This window comes from Artibeus jamaicensis, unplaced genomic scaffold, assembly GCF_021234435.1.
Source record: "Artibeus jamaicensis isolate MK-2021 breed Jamaican fruit bat unplaced genomic scaffold, CSHL_Jam_final scaffold_1964, whole genome shotgun sequence".
Classification (NCBI taxonomy): domain Eukaryota; kingdom Metazoa; phylum Chordata; class Mammalia; order Chiroptera; family Phyllostomidae; genus Artibeus; species Artibeus jamaicensis.
This window is the reverse complement of record NW_026522030.1, coordinates 20,277,979-20,298,434: the sequence shown is the minus strand read 5'-3', so window position 1 is coordinate 20,298,434 and position 20,456 is coordinate 20,277,979. Positions and strand designations below refer to the sequence as shown.

Genomic DNA, 20,456 nt, shown 5'->3' with positions numbered 1-20,456 from the left:
TGGGCTGTCAGGGCCTTCACGGAGACAAGGCCAGAGAGGCGCTGCCTGACAGCTCGCCCACCGAATTAGGACCATTTGCATGCTAATTTCCAGCGCTCTAACGGGCTGGCGGGCTGGGGTGTGTGGAGTGTACAGAGAGAGGCGCAGTGGCCTCCCCGCCCGCAATGGAACAATGCTTGACTGATCTAGCTGCGTTAACGAGCAAATTATGGTAATTTTGTTATTACAAATGCATAGAAATTTCCAAAGCGGGCAGCCATTCAGGGCAGCTCCCTGCTCCTCCCCACTCCTAAATACAGAGCCCCCCGTTTGTACACACGGGCTTGGTGCCCGGTTTGGGGAGGGAGATCTGCGGGGGCCCGGCTTCCCTTGGAGCCCTCCCGGGGAGACTCGGGGTGAGCCGGCCACGGGCCAGAGCACCCCTCCCCGTTGGCCGTGGAGCCCTCGGCTCCTGCATCCCGCTAACCTCACCCTCTGTGGTCCCCCAGGAGTCCCTGTCTGGTCCCTGGGCCTAGCAACCCCACAAAAACACCACCTTCGAGCTGGCTTCTTTCCATTCTGAGCAGGTAACATGGGTGAGTCTCCAAATAGATGCTCATGTGTCTTGAGAAATTCAGGATTTCTGTGTCTACTCTGAACTGGTTGGCACTCAGGAGGAAGAAGCTCAGGGACTGCGTGATGACTGACTGACTGAGTGAGTGAGTGAGTGAGTGAAAAAAGGAAGAAGAGACGAAGGAAAGAGAGATGGGAATAAGGGAGGGGGCAGCACTAGAGAAGGAGAGAAGGGAGGAAGGGAGGGAGGGAGGGAGACAGGCCAGAACTTATCCCACCGACGAGGACGATTAAGAGTGACCCACCCAGTCAGCTCACTGGTGGTATAATGAATCCGAGACCTAACCAGAGGAGTTTATTTACCACCTGGCAACCCCTCCTGCAATGTGTAATCATCCACTGTCAAAATCACAATTTGTCCCAGTTTTTCTAGCGATCTGCTTTTTGATTAAAAGTATGTTTTTGGAAGCATGCTCTGGAACGTACCCAGACAGAAACTATTTCCAAGAATGCGAGCTCCCAGCTCCCTGCTCCCAGCAGTGATGTGTGGGTAGTTCCGGGCACAGGGCCATCTCAGAGCCCAGGCTCCGTGGGGGTGGGGGTGGGGTGGTGGAGGCGGGGTGGGGGTGGGGGCGTGGAGCCTATTCAAAGCCAGTTGGCTCATGGTGGGGCCAGCAGGTGACACCTAGGCCTCTCCATGTGACCCACAGGCAGGCCTCCTATTTCATAACAGGGATTTCAGGTTCGAATCGATGTTATTGAAAGGCCAAGAAGCTGCCTCAAACCCAGCTTGAAAGTCGGTGGGGAGTCAACCATCAGTTGTGGAGAAGCACAGCATCGGGAAAAGTCTGCACCAGGGGCCGAGGGGGCCTGGGCCAGCCAGGCTCACCGACCGGTGCGGGAAGCAGAGCCCTAAATGCCAGCTGCGGCTTTGTAACCTCAGCCAGGTCGCAGCCAGATTTTTCTATTTGCCTAATTTTCTAATTGGGTCGCAATTTCCAGAGGGAAACTGAACCCAGGAAAAGAAAACAATCGTTCCTGTCTGGCTGCCCACCTCTAGGAAGAGAGCAGAGTGCAGAGGAACTGCAGGCCCCAGGCGGAACCCCAACTGCACCGGGGTAGACACTGCCTGCACCCCAGGAGGCGCTTTGGCAGCTGGCGGGGCCCCAGGGCCTGAGGGAAGGAGGTAGGCTCAGGAAGAACGTGACAAAGTTGGGGTAGGTGTGGTATGAGGCTTGCTTTGAGTTGATTTGGAAGCCAGGTCCCCAGGGGCCACCCCAGGGGCCACCCCAGGGACACTAGGCCTGCCTGAGGTCAGGGGCAAAATGCTTCCTTTCCAAGGCTTCAGTGAAGTGCTCAAGCGTGTGTGTTGCAGGGGAGGGTTGATAATCCCCCCTGGCCCAGTGGGGACAACAGGGCAGGTTGCCACCACAGCAAGAGGGCAGCCTGGCTCTTCCTCTGACATGCCATGTGACCGTGAACGAGTCTTCTCCTTGACCTCACCTGCACACTCCCAGTTCTGAACTTTGGTGGTATTTAGCCCTGTCTATCCATGACGGACGGAGGAGTGGCTGCAGAGGGTACAAGGGCCATCTCCAGTCCCCTGTGAGGTATACGTTAGAACAGACCCCTCTGCATTCCACACAGATGCACCTTAATCTGGGCCTTCGATGCTTCTCCTTTGGGCGGATTCCCCCAAAGCCGAGGGCAGGGCTCTCAGCCTGGACCTCCGCTGAGTCAATGCCTTTGCTGCTGTCCCCAGTGACCTGCTCTACATCCCCCGACAAGGTCCCAGGTGCCAGTGTGTGGTACGCCTGGTCTCCAGGTTCCAATTCCCTTGCAGCCATTTCCCCAAGTGACACTGGCTCCTTTTGGGGAGTTCTCTCTCTGGGAATTTCCCACCTACAGTGTTCTCAGCGACTCTGCCCACTCACACAGCCCTAATGGAAAGGAAGTTCTGGGCACCTCGGGGATTTGCTTCTATTCAAGCCTCCTCTGTGCAGACACAGTGCCTCCTGTGACCTTCGCTGCCATCTCACAGAGAAAGCAATTTCTAGATTTTAGCAGTGTTTCTGAGATTGAGACTCCAAATTGGAGTCTGACTCCAAGTCCTTCCCTTGTCATCTGGACTCCACCTCTGCTAGCTGTGTGACCTTCAGCAAGTCACTATTCCCAAGTCTCAGTTTTCACCTCTGTGAAATGGGGCTGATACCACACCCTCCTAAGGCCACCGTGGGCATCCTCCGAGATCCCCACGAGCAAGAGGCTCGTACGTTGCAAAGATCCCTCCAGACAGTGGTTCCCATTCTTCGCACTGTTGTGAACAAGACCTCGAAATGGCCACAACTGTCACTCATCCTGTTCCAGAAGGACAAATGCCCAGGGCACTTGTGACCTGGTGTTGCTCTTAGACAAAAGGACATGATACCACAGCTGTCGTTTTAAAATTTCCTTTCCTCCCTCCTCGATCTCTCTGCCTCTTCTCTGCACTCCTTCCCTCTTTCTCTCTCTCTCTCCTCCACCCTGGATCTAAGTCTCCCCATTCGGGGCCTTTATTTGTGCCACTGCACAGAGACTCCTTATAAAGAAAATTCATTTGTTCAGGGTCACCGCGTGGTTTTTCATTAAAAACAAATTACCCGCGTTCAGGGAGGACATCTGGGCTTCTCGGGTCCCATTAATGACTATATTTTCAGCCTCCCCGGCCCGGTTGGGCTCCCCTTGCCTGTCACCCTGCGTTCCTGGCCCCGGGAGGACAATGAGAGTGACAGTGACGTGAAAGGGAAAACATGAGGGATGAGGGCGAGAGGCGAGTCCCCTGAGAGGGGAAGGAGGGACAAGTGAAAAGAATAAATAACTCGAGCGGAGGGTAACAAGGGCCATTGTCTCGGGGCCTTCCGGAGCGGAGCCAGAGCAGACACCGGGAGAGCCAGTGGGGGCCTGGAAGGCGAGCTGAGGCCTGTTTGTCACACAGAGGGACTCTAAGCCCTGGGCTCTGTGCTGGACAAGATAGGGAGGGGCATGTCCACACTCAAATAAATGCCACCTATATGCATTGAGCACCTACTGTGTGCAAGGACTGGGCAAACAGTAAGCAGGTGGTGGTTCAGAGAGGAGGGACCAGGAAGTGGGAGTGATTGGTCACTGCAGCTCAGACTGGGGCTGGCTGAGGGGGTTGTGGCCTGGGCTAGGCTCAGGGAGAGATGGGGCCCCGTTGGGGGAGGGGAGACTTCCTGCAAGGGAGATCCTTTGACTGGGGCCTAACAGGATGGGTTGAACATGGGTAGGTGAAGATGGGGAATAGAGGGAATATACTAGAATCTGAAGTGTGGTTGCCTTGTGTCCCAGCTGGGAAGAGCTTCTCCTGGGCCATAAGAGGTCTCTGGGTCAGGAGGGCCATCCACAGCTCTGGAGGGGGGGGGGCACGGAAAACAAGGCCCAGAACCCATCCCCTCTCACTCTCATGGGCACCAGGGGCTGGGTGAACTTGAAACCTGAGCTCCAGTCGCCAGGCCCCACTGTGCCCCTGATTGGCTGTGTTCCCTGGTGAGGCATGGCACCTCTCTGAACTCAGCTAGCAAGCCTCTGAGACGGGGATACACACCCAACCCCACCCAGTGCTTTCCAATGGCAGCCGCGGGTAAAATGTGCGGCTGGCTCCCTGTGTAGACTATAAGGCACCAGGCAGGTTCAGGGGAGGCTTGTCGGTGGAATTAGCTTATGGACAGAGGCTATTTGGCTTCACTGGGAAGCTTTCTCCCGCCCCCAAAGGCTGCAGGCACCGCCAGAAATTCTCTGGAGAGCAGTGTCCCGGGTGAGTGGCCCGCAGGCTCAGCCGTGGCAGTCGGTCCAGCTGAGGGCTGACAGCTGACGAGGTCTTGGAGACAGAGGCTGCAGATTCCAGTGAGGAAAAGCCAGATGACCCCAGTGGATTCGATCTGGTTTTGGAAGGGACTCCAGTGTGTACAGAAGCAAAGCAGGTCTCCGAACCTCTGCCCTGCAGAACCCTTCCTTTCCTCCCTCCCACCCCCCACTGCTAACATGGCCTGAGTGAGGAGCCAAGCCAGAGACTCATCTCCTCCTCAATTCCTCCCCCGACCCAGGGAAGCACCGTGGGTGACCTGGGATGCTCTAGTTATGCCTCTAATTTGCCCCATTCTTTGGTGTGGACAGTGTTTCTCAATTTTAGCAAAACTCTCTGCAAAAACAACTTCAGACATGTCCTTCCTCGCCCCCACTCTCCTATAGAGAAATTCTGGAGGCTTCTATGCCTGACACCCCCAATTTAGGCTGCCCCCCACTGTACTCCCGAGTTCCTGAACTTACCTGTTACCATATCTGTCCCACCCCTCTACAGGGGTGCCCAACCTGTAGCCCCTGGCTGGCACACAGCCAAGGATGGCTATGAATGTGACCCAACACAAAGTCATCAGTTTACTTAATCCATCATGAGACTTTTTTGGTGACCACGTGTCTCAATGTATTGAATGTGTGGACCAAGACAACTCTTCTTCCAGTGTGGCCCAGAGATGCCAAAATGTTAGACACCCCTGCCCTAGTCCCTTACTGACTTGCCATCTGCAGTACAGACAGAACTTGTCCGAGACAAGGGCCACAGCTTTCACCTTTGCACCCCAAGGCTTGTGCCTGGCACATGTGGATGGTTCACAACTGTTGGGAGCAAGGAAGGATTGGGGGGAGAAAGGAGGAAAGGAAAGAAGAAATGATGGATGATGGCTGGATGGATGCGTAACTGCAGGGTTACTGCAACCTGATCAGCTCAAGTGACCTCCTCTGGGAAGTCTTCCCTGATTTCTCCCACCCCACGCACTGTCCCAGCAGACTCAGCAGCCCCATCCCATGCATTTCCTCAGCACACACCTAGATTTTAGCTATTCACATAGCATGCAAAGATGATTTTGTATTCTTCTCCAACTAGACTGTGAGCTCCCTGAGGGCAGGGGCTGTGCCTACAACACCACACCTAGCTCAGAACTAGCATCCAGTGTCTCTCAGGAAATGTTTGAAGAATGAGTGAATGAATGAACGAATGAATGAACGAATAAATGGTCACCTGCCATTTCATCCTGGCTGTGCCTGGCATTCCCTGGGGTAAATGCAACGTTCCTGCTGTGGCAGAGTAGCTGGAGGCCACTAGAGGGCAGCAAAGAGTCAGAAACGATCAACAGGTGGGCGAACTCTGCACTAAGAAAGGTGTGTAGGGGGAGCTTTGAAAGCACCCAGGCCTCAGGGCCACCAGGAGCCTTGGTGAGGGGGAAGTAAGAGCTAAGAACAAAGCCCATTAATCCCCAGAGCAAACACTTCCTGAGCCAATACTAGGGCCAGGAAGGCAGTTGGAGAGCACTGGTCCCATTTCCCCCCTCCTCCCCCCATCCCTCCCACCTCCCTGACTTCTGCTGGCCCCTCACAAGCCTGCCCATTCCCTTATCTTCAGTTCTAATTCTGGAGAGGGTACTTTATACAAGACTGAGAAAGGGGTCCCTCTGACTCCCATTCACTGGCCCCAACCATGCTGATGGAACTGTGCAGAGAATGTTCTACCCCAGTCCATCGAGGACAGCAGGCCCAGAGGGTGGAAGCAGCAGGTCAGGGTCACCCAGTGAGTTCCTGGCTGAGCTCAGCCTGCGCCTGGTGCTCAGTCCTTAGGCCCCCAAGTCTCCAAGCTTGGGGTTGGGAGGGGCTTAAGGTGGACAAAGGAAACCCTCATCTCCTTCCCCCCAGAACTCAGTACCCTTCCTGCCTCACATGGCTGGGGCCTCTGTAACTCTACAGCCATCGTTTCAAATGATCCTCAAAAACAGAAGGTGAGGCAGGTTCAGAGGAGGCCTTGAGCTTGTGCAGAGTCACTCAGCCTAGCAGCATGGAGCCTCATTCCTTCCACAGTACCCCTCACTTCTCTCTGTCTGGCCAGACCCAGCCCCCGTGATCTTGACCTGCTTCACCACTTGTCTGCAGAGGGCCTAACCTGGATGTCTGCTCAGCCTGCAAAGGTCGACAAGTCAAAACCAAACCATGCTGGCCACCAGCCTCCTCCACGAGCTCCCCTTCTGGCCAACCCCATTTACCCACACTGGGCGGGCAGGCCATGCCCCCACCCATAGGAGCCCATTCCAGCCACTGGGCTGGGCCCCTGCCCCACTCCCAATGCCCCTGCCCTCCTCTTCAGATGGCCAAGGACACACATGATACAGTGTAGCTTACAGTCCCCTTCACCAAGACATGTTTCCCAATTAGACCAACCCCAGGTGCCTCTCAGTTTTCTCCAGACCTGTAGCCTTCAGCATCCGCCCCACTCCTGCCTGGGAATGCCCTTGATGGAGGCTGGATTCTTCTCTAATTGGTGCTCCCATTGATCTGTGGGGTGTGAGCTCTGCCGGGCAGCTCTCTGTTTAATGCCGACTCAGCCAGGCAGGCACGCCCACTAGGCTTCTCCTCTCACCACCACACCCAGCTCAGACCTGGGCATAGACAATCAGCAGCAGCGGCAGCATTATAATGAAGACTTCTGAGGTGTTTAATGTGTGCCAGGCAAAGCTCTAAGGCTTTTTATATATACCACATTTTGCCAGGTACAGTGCTCAATTTTTGCCCAAATTTTTGAGGGAAAAACAAGTGTGCGCATTATACATGGGTAACCTGAGCATGCATTACACACGGCAAAATACGGTGTGGCATCATTTCACGCTCACTCTTATTATCATCATGCCCATTTTATACATGAGGAAGAACTGGGGCACAGAGAAGGTCTATAACTTGCCCCAGGTCACACAGCTAGTGAGAGAGGCAGGGCAGTGATTCAAACCCGGCAGTCTGCCTGCAGAGCTCGCGCTCCTAGTCACCCGGCCTCCCTGTCTCACCACGCAGCTGCCCCGCATCCGCGGGCGAATCGCCCCAGCACCGGGATGAGCTCCCCCTGCAGCCAGCCCAAAGCCCCCCTTCTTACTTTAATTGATATTCCCTGAGTGCTACCCGGACCCAGGCTCTCAGCCAAGAACTGGGGCACGTGTCGGTGAGCAGGGCAGACACAGCCTCGTGACGGGGCGACTCTCGTGTGCTGCAGAGACCTGAAGGGAAGGCCGGCCAGGAAGGAGTCAGGCACCAATTCAATTCTTTCCGTGTGTTTAGAATCACATGTGAAAGAACGAGGTGCTGTAGAGAGTCATGGTGGGGGTCCTGGCTTAGATGGTGTGGGGGGCAGGACAGGCCCCACCAAACTTGTCTACATCCTAACCCGGGAGCCCGTGAACCTGGCAGGTTATAGGGCGTTGAGGTTGCTAATTAGCTGACCTGAAGATAAGAAGATTGTGCTGGATTACCTAACTGAGTCCAATAACATTCCAAGGATTCATGTAAGTGGAAGAGGAAGGCAGGAGAGAGAACCAGCCATGCGACGGCTCCGCCCAACGCTGCCAGCTGTGAAGATGACGCTGAAGCAATGGGGCCCTGTGGCAAGGAACGCGGGCAGTACCTACACGCCCGAGAGGGCAAGACACCACACCGCTTCTCCCCCGTGGCTCTGGAAGGAACGCAGCCCTGCCCACACCTGGACTTGAGTCCTGCCAGACCTGTTTTGGACTCTGATCTCCAGAACTGTGAGATGGTAAATTTCTTGTTTTAAGTCACTTGTTTGTGGTGATGCATGACAGCAGCAATAGGAAACTAATATATTTTGGGTCAAAGGGAAGAGCCCGCTGAGGAGGTAAAACCCACAGGGACCAGAGGGGCAGGGCCAGTGGGCCAGGTGGGAGCAGCAGGGAGGGGCTGAGCCCTTGAAGCAGAGGAGATCACACCTGTCTCTCACGGCCCTGCCAGAGCCCAGCGTGGGGGTGGGAGTTGGGTGGGCCGTGTCTGCTGGGCTTTTGCTGCTGTTCCAGAACTCCTCACAGCCAACAGTTCAATGAGCGATTTAATCAAAAGGCCCCTAGAAATGGTGAGCACCAATCCAGGGCAGGCACAGCACCCAGGACTGAGAACCCGAGGAATCCGCCACACCCCTTCCAGGGCCTCCTTTGGAATGTCGTCCTGGCTGTCATGGCCCTGGGGGTGCGAACACGACATGCTCAAGATTTCTCTGACATGCTACTCTGGCCTGAAGTCCCCAAAAGGAGTCAAGTAAGAAGCCTGTGGGGCCTGGGGGTCCGTGGGGGCTGGCGTTCCTGGACTGGTTCCTCTCAAAGGTGATGTCCCATTTTGCTCCTGGGACCCATTAAAGCCGAAGGGCAGTGAGCGCCCCTTCCTTTTTCCCCAGCATAGAATTTTTAAGAATTTCAAATGCCATGTCAATATATAATAGATTTTACAAATATCTCTGGACAAGAACCAACTAGTTACACCGATCAAGACACTATAGAAACTTTGGTGGGAAAGTTTTGGCTTTGGCTGGGACTTGAAAATAAAATCTGAAAACAGTCTCCATTTGGAGCTGAAGGGACGTGGCTGTATGTGCTGTACTCCATGTCACTGCTCAGCGCAGGGCTGTATGGGGTCCGCAGAGCTGCGGATGCTGGACCCGCAGACGCTGGGGAAGACCAAGGCTTGCAGATGTGAGGGTGCCCTGGAGCCGGAAGGGGCAGACGGCACACTAATGGCAGGATCAGGATTCAGATAAACAAGAATCCAAGCCAACAGGCTGGCATTTAATACAGAGAAACGTAATGTCTGTTTTTTCAGGCCCTGAAGTTGGGCTGCTGGAATGTACCCTGCAGACAATCTCCCTCCACTGTCCTAAAAACAAACCTTACAGATGGAAGCCACCCCCTTGTAAATGGAAGATATGGCAGCAAAATGTCCCAAAACCTAGCCTGGGAAAAGCAGTTCAGAAGATTTCCAGTTTCTCTCTGGATTCCCTGCAGGCGGGGGAAGAGAAGACCTTCCATACAGTGAAACGACCCATCGCCCAGGAATAGCCTCAGAGAGACAAAAATGCTGTCGACAGGTCTCCCCATGCCTTGCTCTCAGCTGGTTTCTGCAAACTGTTCCTGCCCCCAGCGGTCTATGAAACGGTGTCACCTGCAGCACCTCACAGTCAAAGAAATGCCTCCCAGATCCAGACGCCCATGAGGTACTGATTCAGAAATCTGAACGCACACAAAGTTGAAATCCTCCAACAGGCTGTGCTGTACCCACGCCCTCACCCCTGGGACCTGCAAATGTGATTTCTGCAGCTGAAAAAGGCAGCAGCATAGCTCACTGGGCTACAAACGCACTGGGCCACTTGGCAGAGCAAAGCCAAGTGCAAAAGGCTTTACCCCCGGAGGAAGGCCACCCAGAAGGCTCATGAAGCAGGGGATACATGTGTTCAGCCCTGAACGAGTGCCACTGGACCCTAACAGGCCCAGACAGGAAGTGGTCTAAGCTGAGGGCGCAGAACCCAGAGGGACACTGCCCAGGGAGAGTGAGTCGTGCTGGGAACAAGTGAGTGACCAGGGTTGGGGACAGACAGGCTGGGACAGGAGGCCAGGAAGGCAAGTCAGGGACAGACCACGGTGATGCCTGGATGGCAGGCCACGGACCTGCTCTGCCGAAAGGTGGGCCAGCTCCCGTGGGCCCGCCCGGGGGCAGTTCCGGCAGAGACCGGGCACACCAGCTGGCACCACCCCATGAAGCCACCCATGAAAGGGATTTGGAAGCCGTGTTGGAAGCAGTCCCAAGGCCGTGATACTGATTTGGACAGTGAGGCACAGGAGCTGCAGACGGTGCCCACGGAGTGCAGACTCCCCGCCCTGACGCAGAGCCTGGTGTGGACTGAGCGCTGGGCGTGCGGGAAGAAAAAGGAAGGAAGAAGGGAGGGGAGAGACGTGCTTGGAAGGAGCACACTGTGCGCCCGCCCCTGTTGTGGGGACAGAGTCTCGGGGGAACCACACCACCGTGGCAGCGCCTGCCTGGCTGCTGCCAGCAGGTTGGGGAGGCTCGGCCTGGGATTCCTGCTGCCCCGTAAGTGGGCGAGGAGCTGCCGTCGGTTCCCACCGGGGGCTCTGCCAGGCTTCTCTGAGCTCGGCCTCTTTGGGGTTTGCAGCTGGGAGGCAGCAGGGCCAGCAGGGCCAGCAGGGCGGCCTCGGCTCCACCTGCCAGCGCACTGCCGCCCACCCTCTGGCCGCACCGAGGAGCTTGCACGGACAGACTCGGAGCACACGCAGTGGCACAGGACAGGGGAAGGAGCGCTGGACTGCAGGGCCCAGACCCGGACTCAGGCTGGGTGGCCTCGAACATTCCCCAGCTGCTCTGTGTCTCAGCTTCTCCTTTCAAAAAGCTGGGGCTACACTCCAGACCAGCCCACCTCACAGGGCGGTAACATCGGGCGGCTCCTAGGAAAGCACTGTGCATTCTTTAAAATGTTACAAAAATTCTAAGGGCCACTAATGGACATGGCTCGGGATCCTTGTCCTGAGGCTGCCCTAATCTGCCAGTAGCTGGGAAAGGCCGGGAGGGGCTGCCCCACCACCTGTTTGCCTCTGCTCTGCACGGCCCATCTTGGCAGCAGAAAAGGTGAAGGCTTTGCGGGTCTCACCTTGGTAGGCCCCTCCCGCATTGGCAAGGCCTAGGGCAAGAGCACACCCGGAGGCCGCTTCCCATATGTCTTGTATTTAAAAGCCATAAATCAAGCTAACAAACCGTTAAATGAAACATGCTCTGTCCTCCTACCTTGTTAAACACATCTTCGTAATAACCTGGAAAGCCAGGAGTGAATGTAGAATTCCGTGATTCCTTGGCATCCGCACCAGGCCCTGGCTGCATGGGGTGAGCCCACCTGAGCTACGATCCGCCCTGCTTCCCTTCCCTTCCCGGCCCCAGCTCCGCTCACTGTCCTGCGAGGCCCCACACACAGGTGTGGACACCCAGCCCTCATGTCCGAGCTCTGTCCACACCCCCACAAAGAGTCAGTCCTCAGCCCTGGGGTGCACGTGCCTACGACACAGGTCGGGGAAGAGGAGGTTTGGGGCTGTTGGGACGGCACCCTTAGGGGGGGCTAGAAGGAGGGGCTCGGGTTCTTGGTAGGCAGGTCCCTTTGGTTGGCGGACTCTCTATGGTCCCTGGGGGTGGGGGAAGCCTGCAGGGCCAGGGTCTGCCCCTCTGCCTAGGTCTCAGTGGCTCCCGCTGGGTCAGGCTTCCTATTTGCCAGGTGATTTAGGCACATCCCACCCCCTTCCTGGGCTCAATCTCCTCCCCAAGAAAGCTGGGTGATGGACCCACCCACCTACTTCTCAGAGCTGTTGTGAGGCTCCGAAGAGACACCCATCGGGTGGGAGGGAGGAAGTAGCCGGCCTGGCTTTTTCACAGGCCCTGAGAGAGTCACTGTGTGTGCTGGGAGGGGGGGCGGCCCCTACAGGTGACTCAAAACAGGGGGCACTTCCGAGAAGTGTAACTATACTTCAACCCAATTTTCCACTGATGGTTTTTTAAAACATTTTTCAAAAAGACGATACTCGGGTCCCTGCTGCCCTGGGGCCCTCGGTCCCCAGCCAGTACCATGTGATGTGTTGTCCATGGAAGCACACGGGGTGGCCGCCTTTCCCAATGTCTTCAAAGAAACTGACACATTGCCAGCCCGAGGGCATCAGGTTTCAATGGTCACAGGGTGTTCAGTTGCGAATCAAGTGACAAACCCACCAGAGGACACGCTGCTCGTCCTGAGCACGTGGTCCTCACTTCCACGGAGTAAGGCCACAGAGGGGACCTCAGCAGTGCTTCCTTGTGTTCATGTCACATAGAGTGGGTAGGAAAGGGAGGGGGGAGGAGAGGGGGTGGGGAGGGCCCACTCCCCACTGGCTGGGTGACCTTCGACCGGGTCCTGCCCCCCTCTGTGTTCAGGCTTGCCGTGTGGCCGATGAGGGGATGTTTGAGTGACAGCCCATAGCCCCCTCTCTCTGATGTTTTCCCTGGTGCCGCCACTGCCTGGTCCCAGCCCCCTGCAGGCCTCGCTGCAGGGGAGGCCGGGAGTGCAGACCTCTGCCTGATTTATTCAGGTCCACTTCTCAGAAGCAGAGAGGTCACCAGGGCTGTTTGGGGGGGTACCCCCACCGAAACCCCATCCGCCGTGCCCCAGAGACGCCAACAATGCACACTCACCAGGAACCATCCCTGTCAGCGTTGGTGCTGAGTAGCTGCCCTGTCCGGCGGGGGGGACGTGCGGAGGGTACCCGGGAAGGGTCGTGCTCGCCAAGTCTCGGCCTGAGGAATCAAAGCAACAAATCACAGGGTGAGCGTCTCCGTGGCCAGCCGCTCCTGTCCACAGCTCCCCAGACAGCTGCACGCATGTCACGTCTGGACGCTGCACGCCAACATGCCCCCAGCTCCTCACGTCACCCGCAGGGACACGTGGAGGGGGGAGCATGCACCCCTCCAGCCTCCTGGGCCCTCGTCAGCAGGAACCAGGGATGCTGGCTGCGTCCCTGGGAAGCTGGGGCTCCAGCTGGCTCACCTCGCTCTCTCCTCCCCCAGTGGGACCAGGACTTCTGCACCACCACACCTCGCCCTCTCCTCCAGCTGCACGCAGCCCAACACCCCCACCTTCCACCTTCAAAAACATCTCAGACGCCTCCCTCTGCCTCACACCCCTACAGCTCTGGCTCTCACTGAATTCTTCTTCCTTTGGCCCAGAGCCAGTCCTTTCTGATACCAGACACCGTTCTGGGCACAGGGACCTGAAGGTTAAGGCCTCAGCCCCTGGAAGCAGAAATCCTGGGGAGCGTGTGGCCCCCTCCTGGCAGGCCTGAGCGCTGGAAGAGTAGGGGTGACTCCTCCTTCACAGCCCACACAGCCTGCCTCCACCACACAGCTCGGCGCCTCGTGGGGCCTTGGTGAAGAAACGTGTGCACAGGCGGTGCACCCAAGTGTCGGAGGAGCCGGACTCCGAGGGGGATGCCTCTCAGGCATGTCTGCCCCTGGGGAAGGAGTGGGGCTGCAGCCCCGTCACGTGTCGCCAGTTACGTGTAGGCAACAAGGCGCTCGTGGGCAAGACCAACAACCCAGACCCCGGGAGATCACACTGTGCAGTGGTTACCTGGGGGCCCCCCCGAAGATGAGCCCCGCCCCGCTGGGTGTGACCGACAGTTGCTCCTGAAAGGAGGGGGGTGCCTGCTGGGGAGAAGGTGGGAAATGAGGCGGCCTTGGGACGAGGGAGGGAGGGCAGAACCTCCACCTGTTCTGGGTGTGGACGCTGAGGATCGAGGAGGTGAGGAGAGGTCCGGGGGTGTGGGGGAGAGGCTCCTGACCGCACAGAGCAGGCTGGGCCCAGGAGCCTCCCGGAAGGCCCAGCGGGGCGGTGCAGGTGGTACACAGGCCATGACTCTGAGCTCAGCCCCACTAGCAGGGGGCTCAGCAAGAAGGACCACCTCTGACCAACACCCCCCAAAACTGTAAGCCAGCACATGGTGTGAGACATGAACGTTTCTCGGAGAGAGGAACAGTCCGTCTAGTGCTAGTCATGCAGACTGCCCAGCCAGCACCCAGAGGCTGCTTCAGTTCACATGGCTCTGCTTACTTTCCAGAACCCAGGAAGCTGCCGGACAGGGGCCTCCCACCTTCCCTCTGCGTACTACCCTCCGAGTTTTGGACTGGGCATCCTGGTTTGTGACACGCGTAGCTGGTGACAGGGGAGCAAATGCCCCCGGGGGTCCTTGATTCCCCCATTAGATCTGCATATGACGCCCCATGAAAGCTGAGATTAAGCAGATAAATGGAGTTGGCAGAACTGCCTACATTTATAAGTGATTTAAGGGGGTTCCCAAGCCTCCAGCTATCTTATGCCTCCCCCTTCCTCCTCTTCCAAGTCAGCCCCCACACCCTCGGGAGCAGCTCCTCTCCACAGAGTGTGAGCTCCAGGATCAAGTCTTTGTACCCAGGTCAGAATGGCACAGGCCTGCAAATATTGGTTGAGAAAATGAAAGAAGTGGCCCTGCTACAGAAGCAGTTTTCTGGAGTCCATAGCAGTCCTTTCCATTCATTGTCAAGAATGAGTGCAGCATCAGACTGGTCAGGGCACGGTCGCAGTGCCAGGGCCAGACGACAAGGTGTGGACAGGAGACAGCGGCGGCTGGGGCTGTCCCCGTGGGCTGGCACCCCCACCCAACCGTGCAGCAGATCCCACCCGGGCCCCGCCCCCAGGCTCACACACCAATGATGACAACGACAAACCACCAACGCTAACTTCGAAATTACAGGACTTCCGCCAAGATGGAGGTTTAAGGTGGATGTGCCTGCCTCCTCTCACAACCAAGTTTAAGGACAACTAAATATTAGCATCAGAAAACACAACCAGAACACGGAAAACTGAACTTTTCGGAAGTCCGCAAACAACAAATTCTTCGGCCCGGCCGGTAAGCGGCGAAACCGGCGGGCGGCGGGTCAGGAGTTACAAAGGAGAACTCGAGCGACCCGGGCGCGGGCGCGGAATCCAGACGCGCGACTTTTAGGAAGTCCGCAAACAACAAATTCTTCGGCCCGGCCGGTAAGCGGCGAAACCGGCGGGCGGCGGGTCAGGAGTTACAAAGGAGAACTCGAGCGACCCGGGCGTGGGCGCGGAACCCAGACGCGCGAATCCAGTCGCACGGGTTCCAAACCCAGGATTGGACCTAGTGAGCAGCCCACCGGGGGAGCGACTACGGAGGAATCAGTGGGGAGGCGGTGGCAGCGAGTTGACTGAGCGGTGGGACCGGCTGCGGCGGCGCCATTTTCCCCGCTCTGACCACGCCCCCACATACAGCGTCACAACCCAGCGACCTGGGACTCCAAGGCGCCGCTTCTCTCACTTAAAGGGCCAGAACAGACCAAAAATGTCGCAGGGGGTCCTCAAAGTCCCGGAGATAAATCTAAGTGACGAAGAAATAGCAAATCTCTCAGACGCACAGTTCAAAACACTGGTCGTCAGCTTCCTCACAGATCTGGTGGACTATAGCCACAAATTAGAGAAACATATGAAGGCTAAATTAAGGGAAATGAATGGAATTCCACAGGAAATCCATAGAGATGAAAAAAAACTGGGACTCAACTCAATGGAGTGAACCAGAAGGAAGAAAAAAATGATCAATCAGAAAGGAATGAAGAAATAAGAATTCAGAAAAATGAGGAGAAGCTTAGGAACTTCCAGGACATCTATAAACGCTCCAATATCCGAATTATAGGGGTACCAGAAGGGGGAAAGACACAACCACCAGTGGAAAAACTATTTGAACAAATAATAAAAGAAAATTTCCCCAATCTGGCAAAGGAAACAGACTTCCAAGAAATCCAAGAAGCCCAGAGAGTACCAAAAAAGTTGGACTCAAGAAGAAACACACCAAGGCATATCATAATTACATTAGCCAAAATTAAAACGAAGGAGAGAATCCTGGAAGCAGCAAGAGCTAAGGGGACAATCACCTACAAAGGAGTCCCCATCAGACTGTCAGCTGATTTCTCAAAAGAAACCTTACAGGCAAGAAGGGGCTGGAAAGAAATATTCCAAGTCATGAAAACTAAAGACCTCCAACCAAGATTGCTCTACCCAGCAAAACTTTCATTTAGAACAGAAGGACAGATAAGGTGCTTCTCAGATAAGACCAAATTCAAGGAGTTCATCATCACCAAGCCCTTATTATATGAAATGTTAAAGGGACTTATCTAAGAAAAAGAAGTTAAAGAAACACGAACAGTGAAAGGACAACAAGCTCACAGTTATTAACAACCACACCTAAAACGAAAGCAAACTAAAAGGACAGCTAGATCAGGAGTGGAAACATAGAAATGAAGATCTCAAGGAGGGTTAGCAACAGGGGAGTGGGAGGAGAAGACGGGGAGAGAAGGTACAGAAAACAAGTAGCATAGACAGTAGATAGAAAATAGATGGGGGGGGCAAGAATAGTATGGGAAATATAGAACCTAAAGGACTTGAGACACATGGACATAAGCTAAAGGGGGGGTAATGGGGGGTTGGGGGGACAGGGTGGAGGGGAATGAAGGGGGGAATAGAACAACTGTAACAGCATAAACAATTCAAAAAAAATAAATTAATTAATAAAAAAAAAAAAAAGAAATTACAAAACACCGGGCTCTGTTCTTACTACTGTATGGTATTAACTCATTTAACCTTCAACCATGCTATGAGGTAAGGTACTGATACTATCCTCATTTTATAGGACAATGAGACAGAGAAAGGTCTAGTAATTTGTCCAAGGTTGCACAGTACAGGCCAGGATTCAAATCTAAGCAGTACAATGTCAAAGCCAAGTTCAGCCATGGCACTCTGTTGCCTGGTACATACACTTGGCTGTGCTTGCAACCCCAAGGCTCCACATGGCTCAGCTGGGACGCCCGGGCTGAGCGTGGCCTTCAGGCCACAATGTCACCACTGTTTATCAGCTCCGTGATGCAGACTGAAATTCGACCGCATAGTTTTTGTGGATACACGTGCTGGGATGAGACCCAGGAGCAGCTCGGGGGGCCCTGCCACGTCTGCCCCTTGGAAGACGAAGGGTGTCATCCTGCTAGCGGGAGTCTGGTGCAGGGCCGAGCTCCCTGAGGTCCACAGCCTGCCTGGGTGCCTGTGGTGGGTATAAGAGAGTTCTGAGAGGGGAAGGGATGAAGCAAAACACCCAGCTGATCGGAGGCAAGGCTGGCGCTGGAACCCAGCTCGCCAGCCCCTGGGATTGGGTTCTTTCTTCACTGGGGGGCTAAACTCTAATCGTTTCTGCCACTGTCACACGTGCTTTACAACCTTGACCCTGAAAGCAAAGGTTTGAAAGTCAGTGCCTCACCAAAGCTTCACTCAACACAAGAAGCCGGCTTTAAAAAAGAAAAAGAAAATAAACCTAGGAAAAGGAGGGGAAAGGAACTGATATAGAAAAGGCAAAAAATAACAAATTAGTAAACAGAAAAGCAGGCACAGCAATAGATAGAATTGTTATTTAAAAAGGCCAATAAGATAGACAAACCTAGGGAAATACTCAAAGAAGAAGACACAAATATCCAGATGAGGAACTGGGAGAAGATATGACCAGAGATATAGAAGAGATGATGTCAAAAAAAGTAAGAAAATGCGCGGCCTCTCCTAATAAATGTGGAAAGCTCAACAAAAGTAGAATTTTCCAGAAAAACATGAATTGTCAAAATTAACTCAAGAAGAGATAGAAAATACGAACAGCTCAATAACCTTAGAAGAAATATAAATAGTTGTTTCTTAAATTATTTTTGAAAACAAGATGGCTTATCCATTAAGCTCCTTGAACAAGTTCTTTTATGGGGGGGCATGTTCATTTAAACCTTTAAAGGACACATGTGTTCTGTTCCTAAACTGTTTTAGCATATGTAAAAACTAAAACTAAAACAAAACAAAACAAAAAAAACCCTTTCCAATTTATTTTGCCAAGCTAGCATAATCCTGCTGTAAAAACTTTAAAAAGGCCCACCAAAATGAAAATTAAAGACTCGTCTCACAATTTATTAATATACATGAAAAAATCAATGTCCCTGATGAAACAATATTAGAGAAAGGATAGTATACCATGACCAAATAAGGCCTATTTGGGGTGTGTAAGGCTGATCAATATTAAAGCATCGGCTGGGAAATCACATTAATGTATCAAAGGAAGAAAAACATATGATTATATCAAGGCGATGGAAAAGGCATTGGCCTGAACTCAATACTAATTCCCTACAATACCTCTTAGGAAACATGCATTGGAGTACACTTCTTTGATCTGATATTGATCTTAAATCTAGAGTCAACATCGTACCGAATTGGTGAAATGCTTGAAGCATTCTTATTAAAGTCAAGAACATGTCGAGGAAGCCTATTATTCTTGAAAGTTGATCTGAAAGTTTCAGCCAGTACAAGAAGAGGAGACAGAGACACAAACCGTGGGGAGAGGCAACTCGAAAATTAGTCGGCTCTATCTTCAATCTGGAAAATCACAAGCAAATCAGCTCACCGATGAGAACCAATAAAAAAGTCGGGTGGGACAGCCAGGTAATGGATGTCTAGGATCAACACCTCCCTGGGTTTCAGTCGCTCCCCGCTGCCTTTTCCATTAAGCATAGATTTTTTTCAGTTTGGCTTCCCAGGCCCTCCTCAATCTGTCCTCCACCTGTGACCTTCTCAGCCTCACCGACTCCTCAGTCCCAGGTCATTCCCCAAACCGCCCTGCACATCTTTGCTGTCCCCACGCCCTTGCTGGTGCTGTTCCCTTTCTCACTATTCTCCTTTCACTCCCATCAGTCCAACCTTTCATCCAGTCTCCTAATGTCACCCTCAAGAGCCAGCTTCTCTGTCAACTTTTTCAAGTCCCTTTAAGTATTTGCCTCTTCTGATGGTCTCCCTGCTCCCCACGCCACCCCTTCCAATGAGGGGGTTGGGGGGTGTGCAGCCTAAGGTAACACAGCTCATAGGAAAGAGAGCAGGGATTTGACTCCGGGGGCTCCAACCAGAGCTTCTTGGGTGGGGTAAGGGGAGTGTGTGTGTGTGTCAGAGCAGGGGGCAGGGACAAGTAAATAAGGAAGGCTGAGAACTGGGGGGTTTTGCTGTTTAGGTTAGCAACCGGAAGCATAGGTAGCCTGATTAAAGCAGGAAAGAGAGGGTAGGGTCACAGAGGGTTGTCAGAAGCTGCAACGGAAGGTGTGTGTCAGTGCCTGTTGGGGAATGAACTCTCCAGCATCAGTCTGCTCCTCGAGGGCGGGGCTGCTCGAACCTGGCACACAGCAAGTGCTGATGGCCCTGTGCTGGAGAGCCAGGGCGAGGAGGCCATGCAGGGCCTTTAAGTGATCGGAGCCCCGGTTTTGCTGCTGGACTGCTGCAGGGCTCTGAGCAAGCCATTCGCTCTGAGCATCAGTCTTTGCCAGTTTTAAAAAAAGCCCTTAGCTCCATGATATCCAAGAGCCCGTACTGGTCTGTGTGTGTGTGTGTACACACAGGATAACTTAGCTGTGAGTAGACTTTTCCACGATAAAGTTCAACTGCGCCTGCGCCCGCAGCTCTGGGCCCTCCACAGTCAATCCTGTAATGTGAGCTGCTGCCTGGGGGGTGTATGTGTCCTCCTTGGAAGAAGGGCTTGCATGCTGCCAGTTTCCAGCCTTAGTGGGGTCTGGTGTGAGCTCCAGCAAGGGTTCAGGGCTTGGCCACCATGCCGGGGAGCTTGTTCCACGCCCAGTCCCTGCTTCCTGCGCACGGTGAGGAACCAACGAATGGCCACATACGTCCTACAAAAAACTCTGCCTCTGAGTTCCCTGTCACTAGGGAACTCTTTTGTATTGTCCATGGCTCCAGTTCCATCCAGCAAATGTCCCTAGATCCAGAGGTTACCGCCTGAGGTGGCGTGTGTCTCCTTGGACTGGCCACAAAGGCAGATCTGAGTTATCGCTTGCGGTGTGGTGGGCAAAGAAGGGAGAGACTAGCAGCATCGGCATCACCCCCAGGCCCCTGACCCTCTCCCGACTCTGCGTCAGGCACGGGGGTGGGCTGTTCATAAACATTATTCCATTTCATCCTCACGGCTTATAAAATTCCCAATAAACTTTAGGAGACCCTGTGGGGAAGTCACAGGGAAGCTGACCGCCGTGCAAAAAGGAAAGAAAGGCAGCAGAGCACGGCGCTCTGCCCGGGCTCGAATCCTTGCTTTAGCGCTTACTGGCTGCGTGTCCTTGAGAGAGTTCCTTAATCATTCTGAGCCTGTTTCCTCCTCTGTAAAATGGGAATAACAACAGCCAACACTCATGTAGAAGAAAAAATAGCTAACACTTATAGAGAGGAAACTATGCTCCATTTATTCCTGCAATAGCCCACAAGAGAGCTACTCTTGTGTGTGTTTTACTGGTGGCTACTAAGGCTCAGAAAGTTTAAGGGACATGCTCACTGTCACATAGCTAGTAAGTAAGAAAGCCAGGTTTCAAACCCAGTCAGTCTGGCTGGCCAGCCT

At 54.1% G+C, this 20,456-nt stretch overlaps 1 protein-coding gene across 3 annotated transcripts in view; it reads right to left on the bottom strand.

Moving 5' to 3' along the window:
• PAX5 (paired box 5) overlaps nt 1-20,456 on the bottom strand; it is a 170,470-nt gene that overhangs the window by 26,040 nt on the left and 123,974 nt on the right. For all 3 annotated transcript variants that reach the window (XM_037144538.2, XM_037144539.2, XM_037144537.2), the window contains exon 8: nt 12,640-12,741. In XM_037144538.2, coding sequence (XP_037000433.1) covers nt 12,640-12,741 — 102 coding nt within the window. The remainder of the gene's footprint in view (nt 1-12,639; nt 12,742-20,456) is intronic.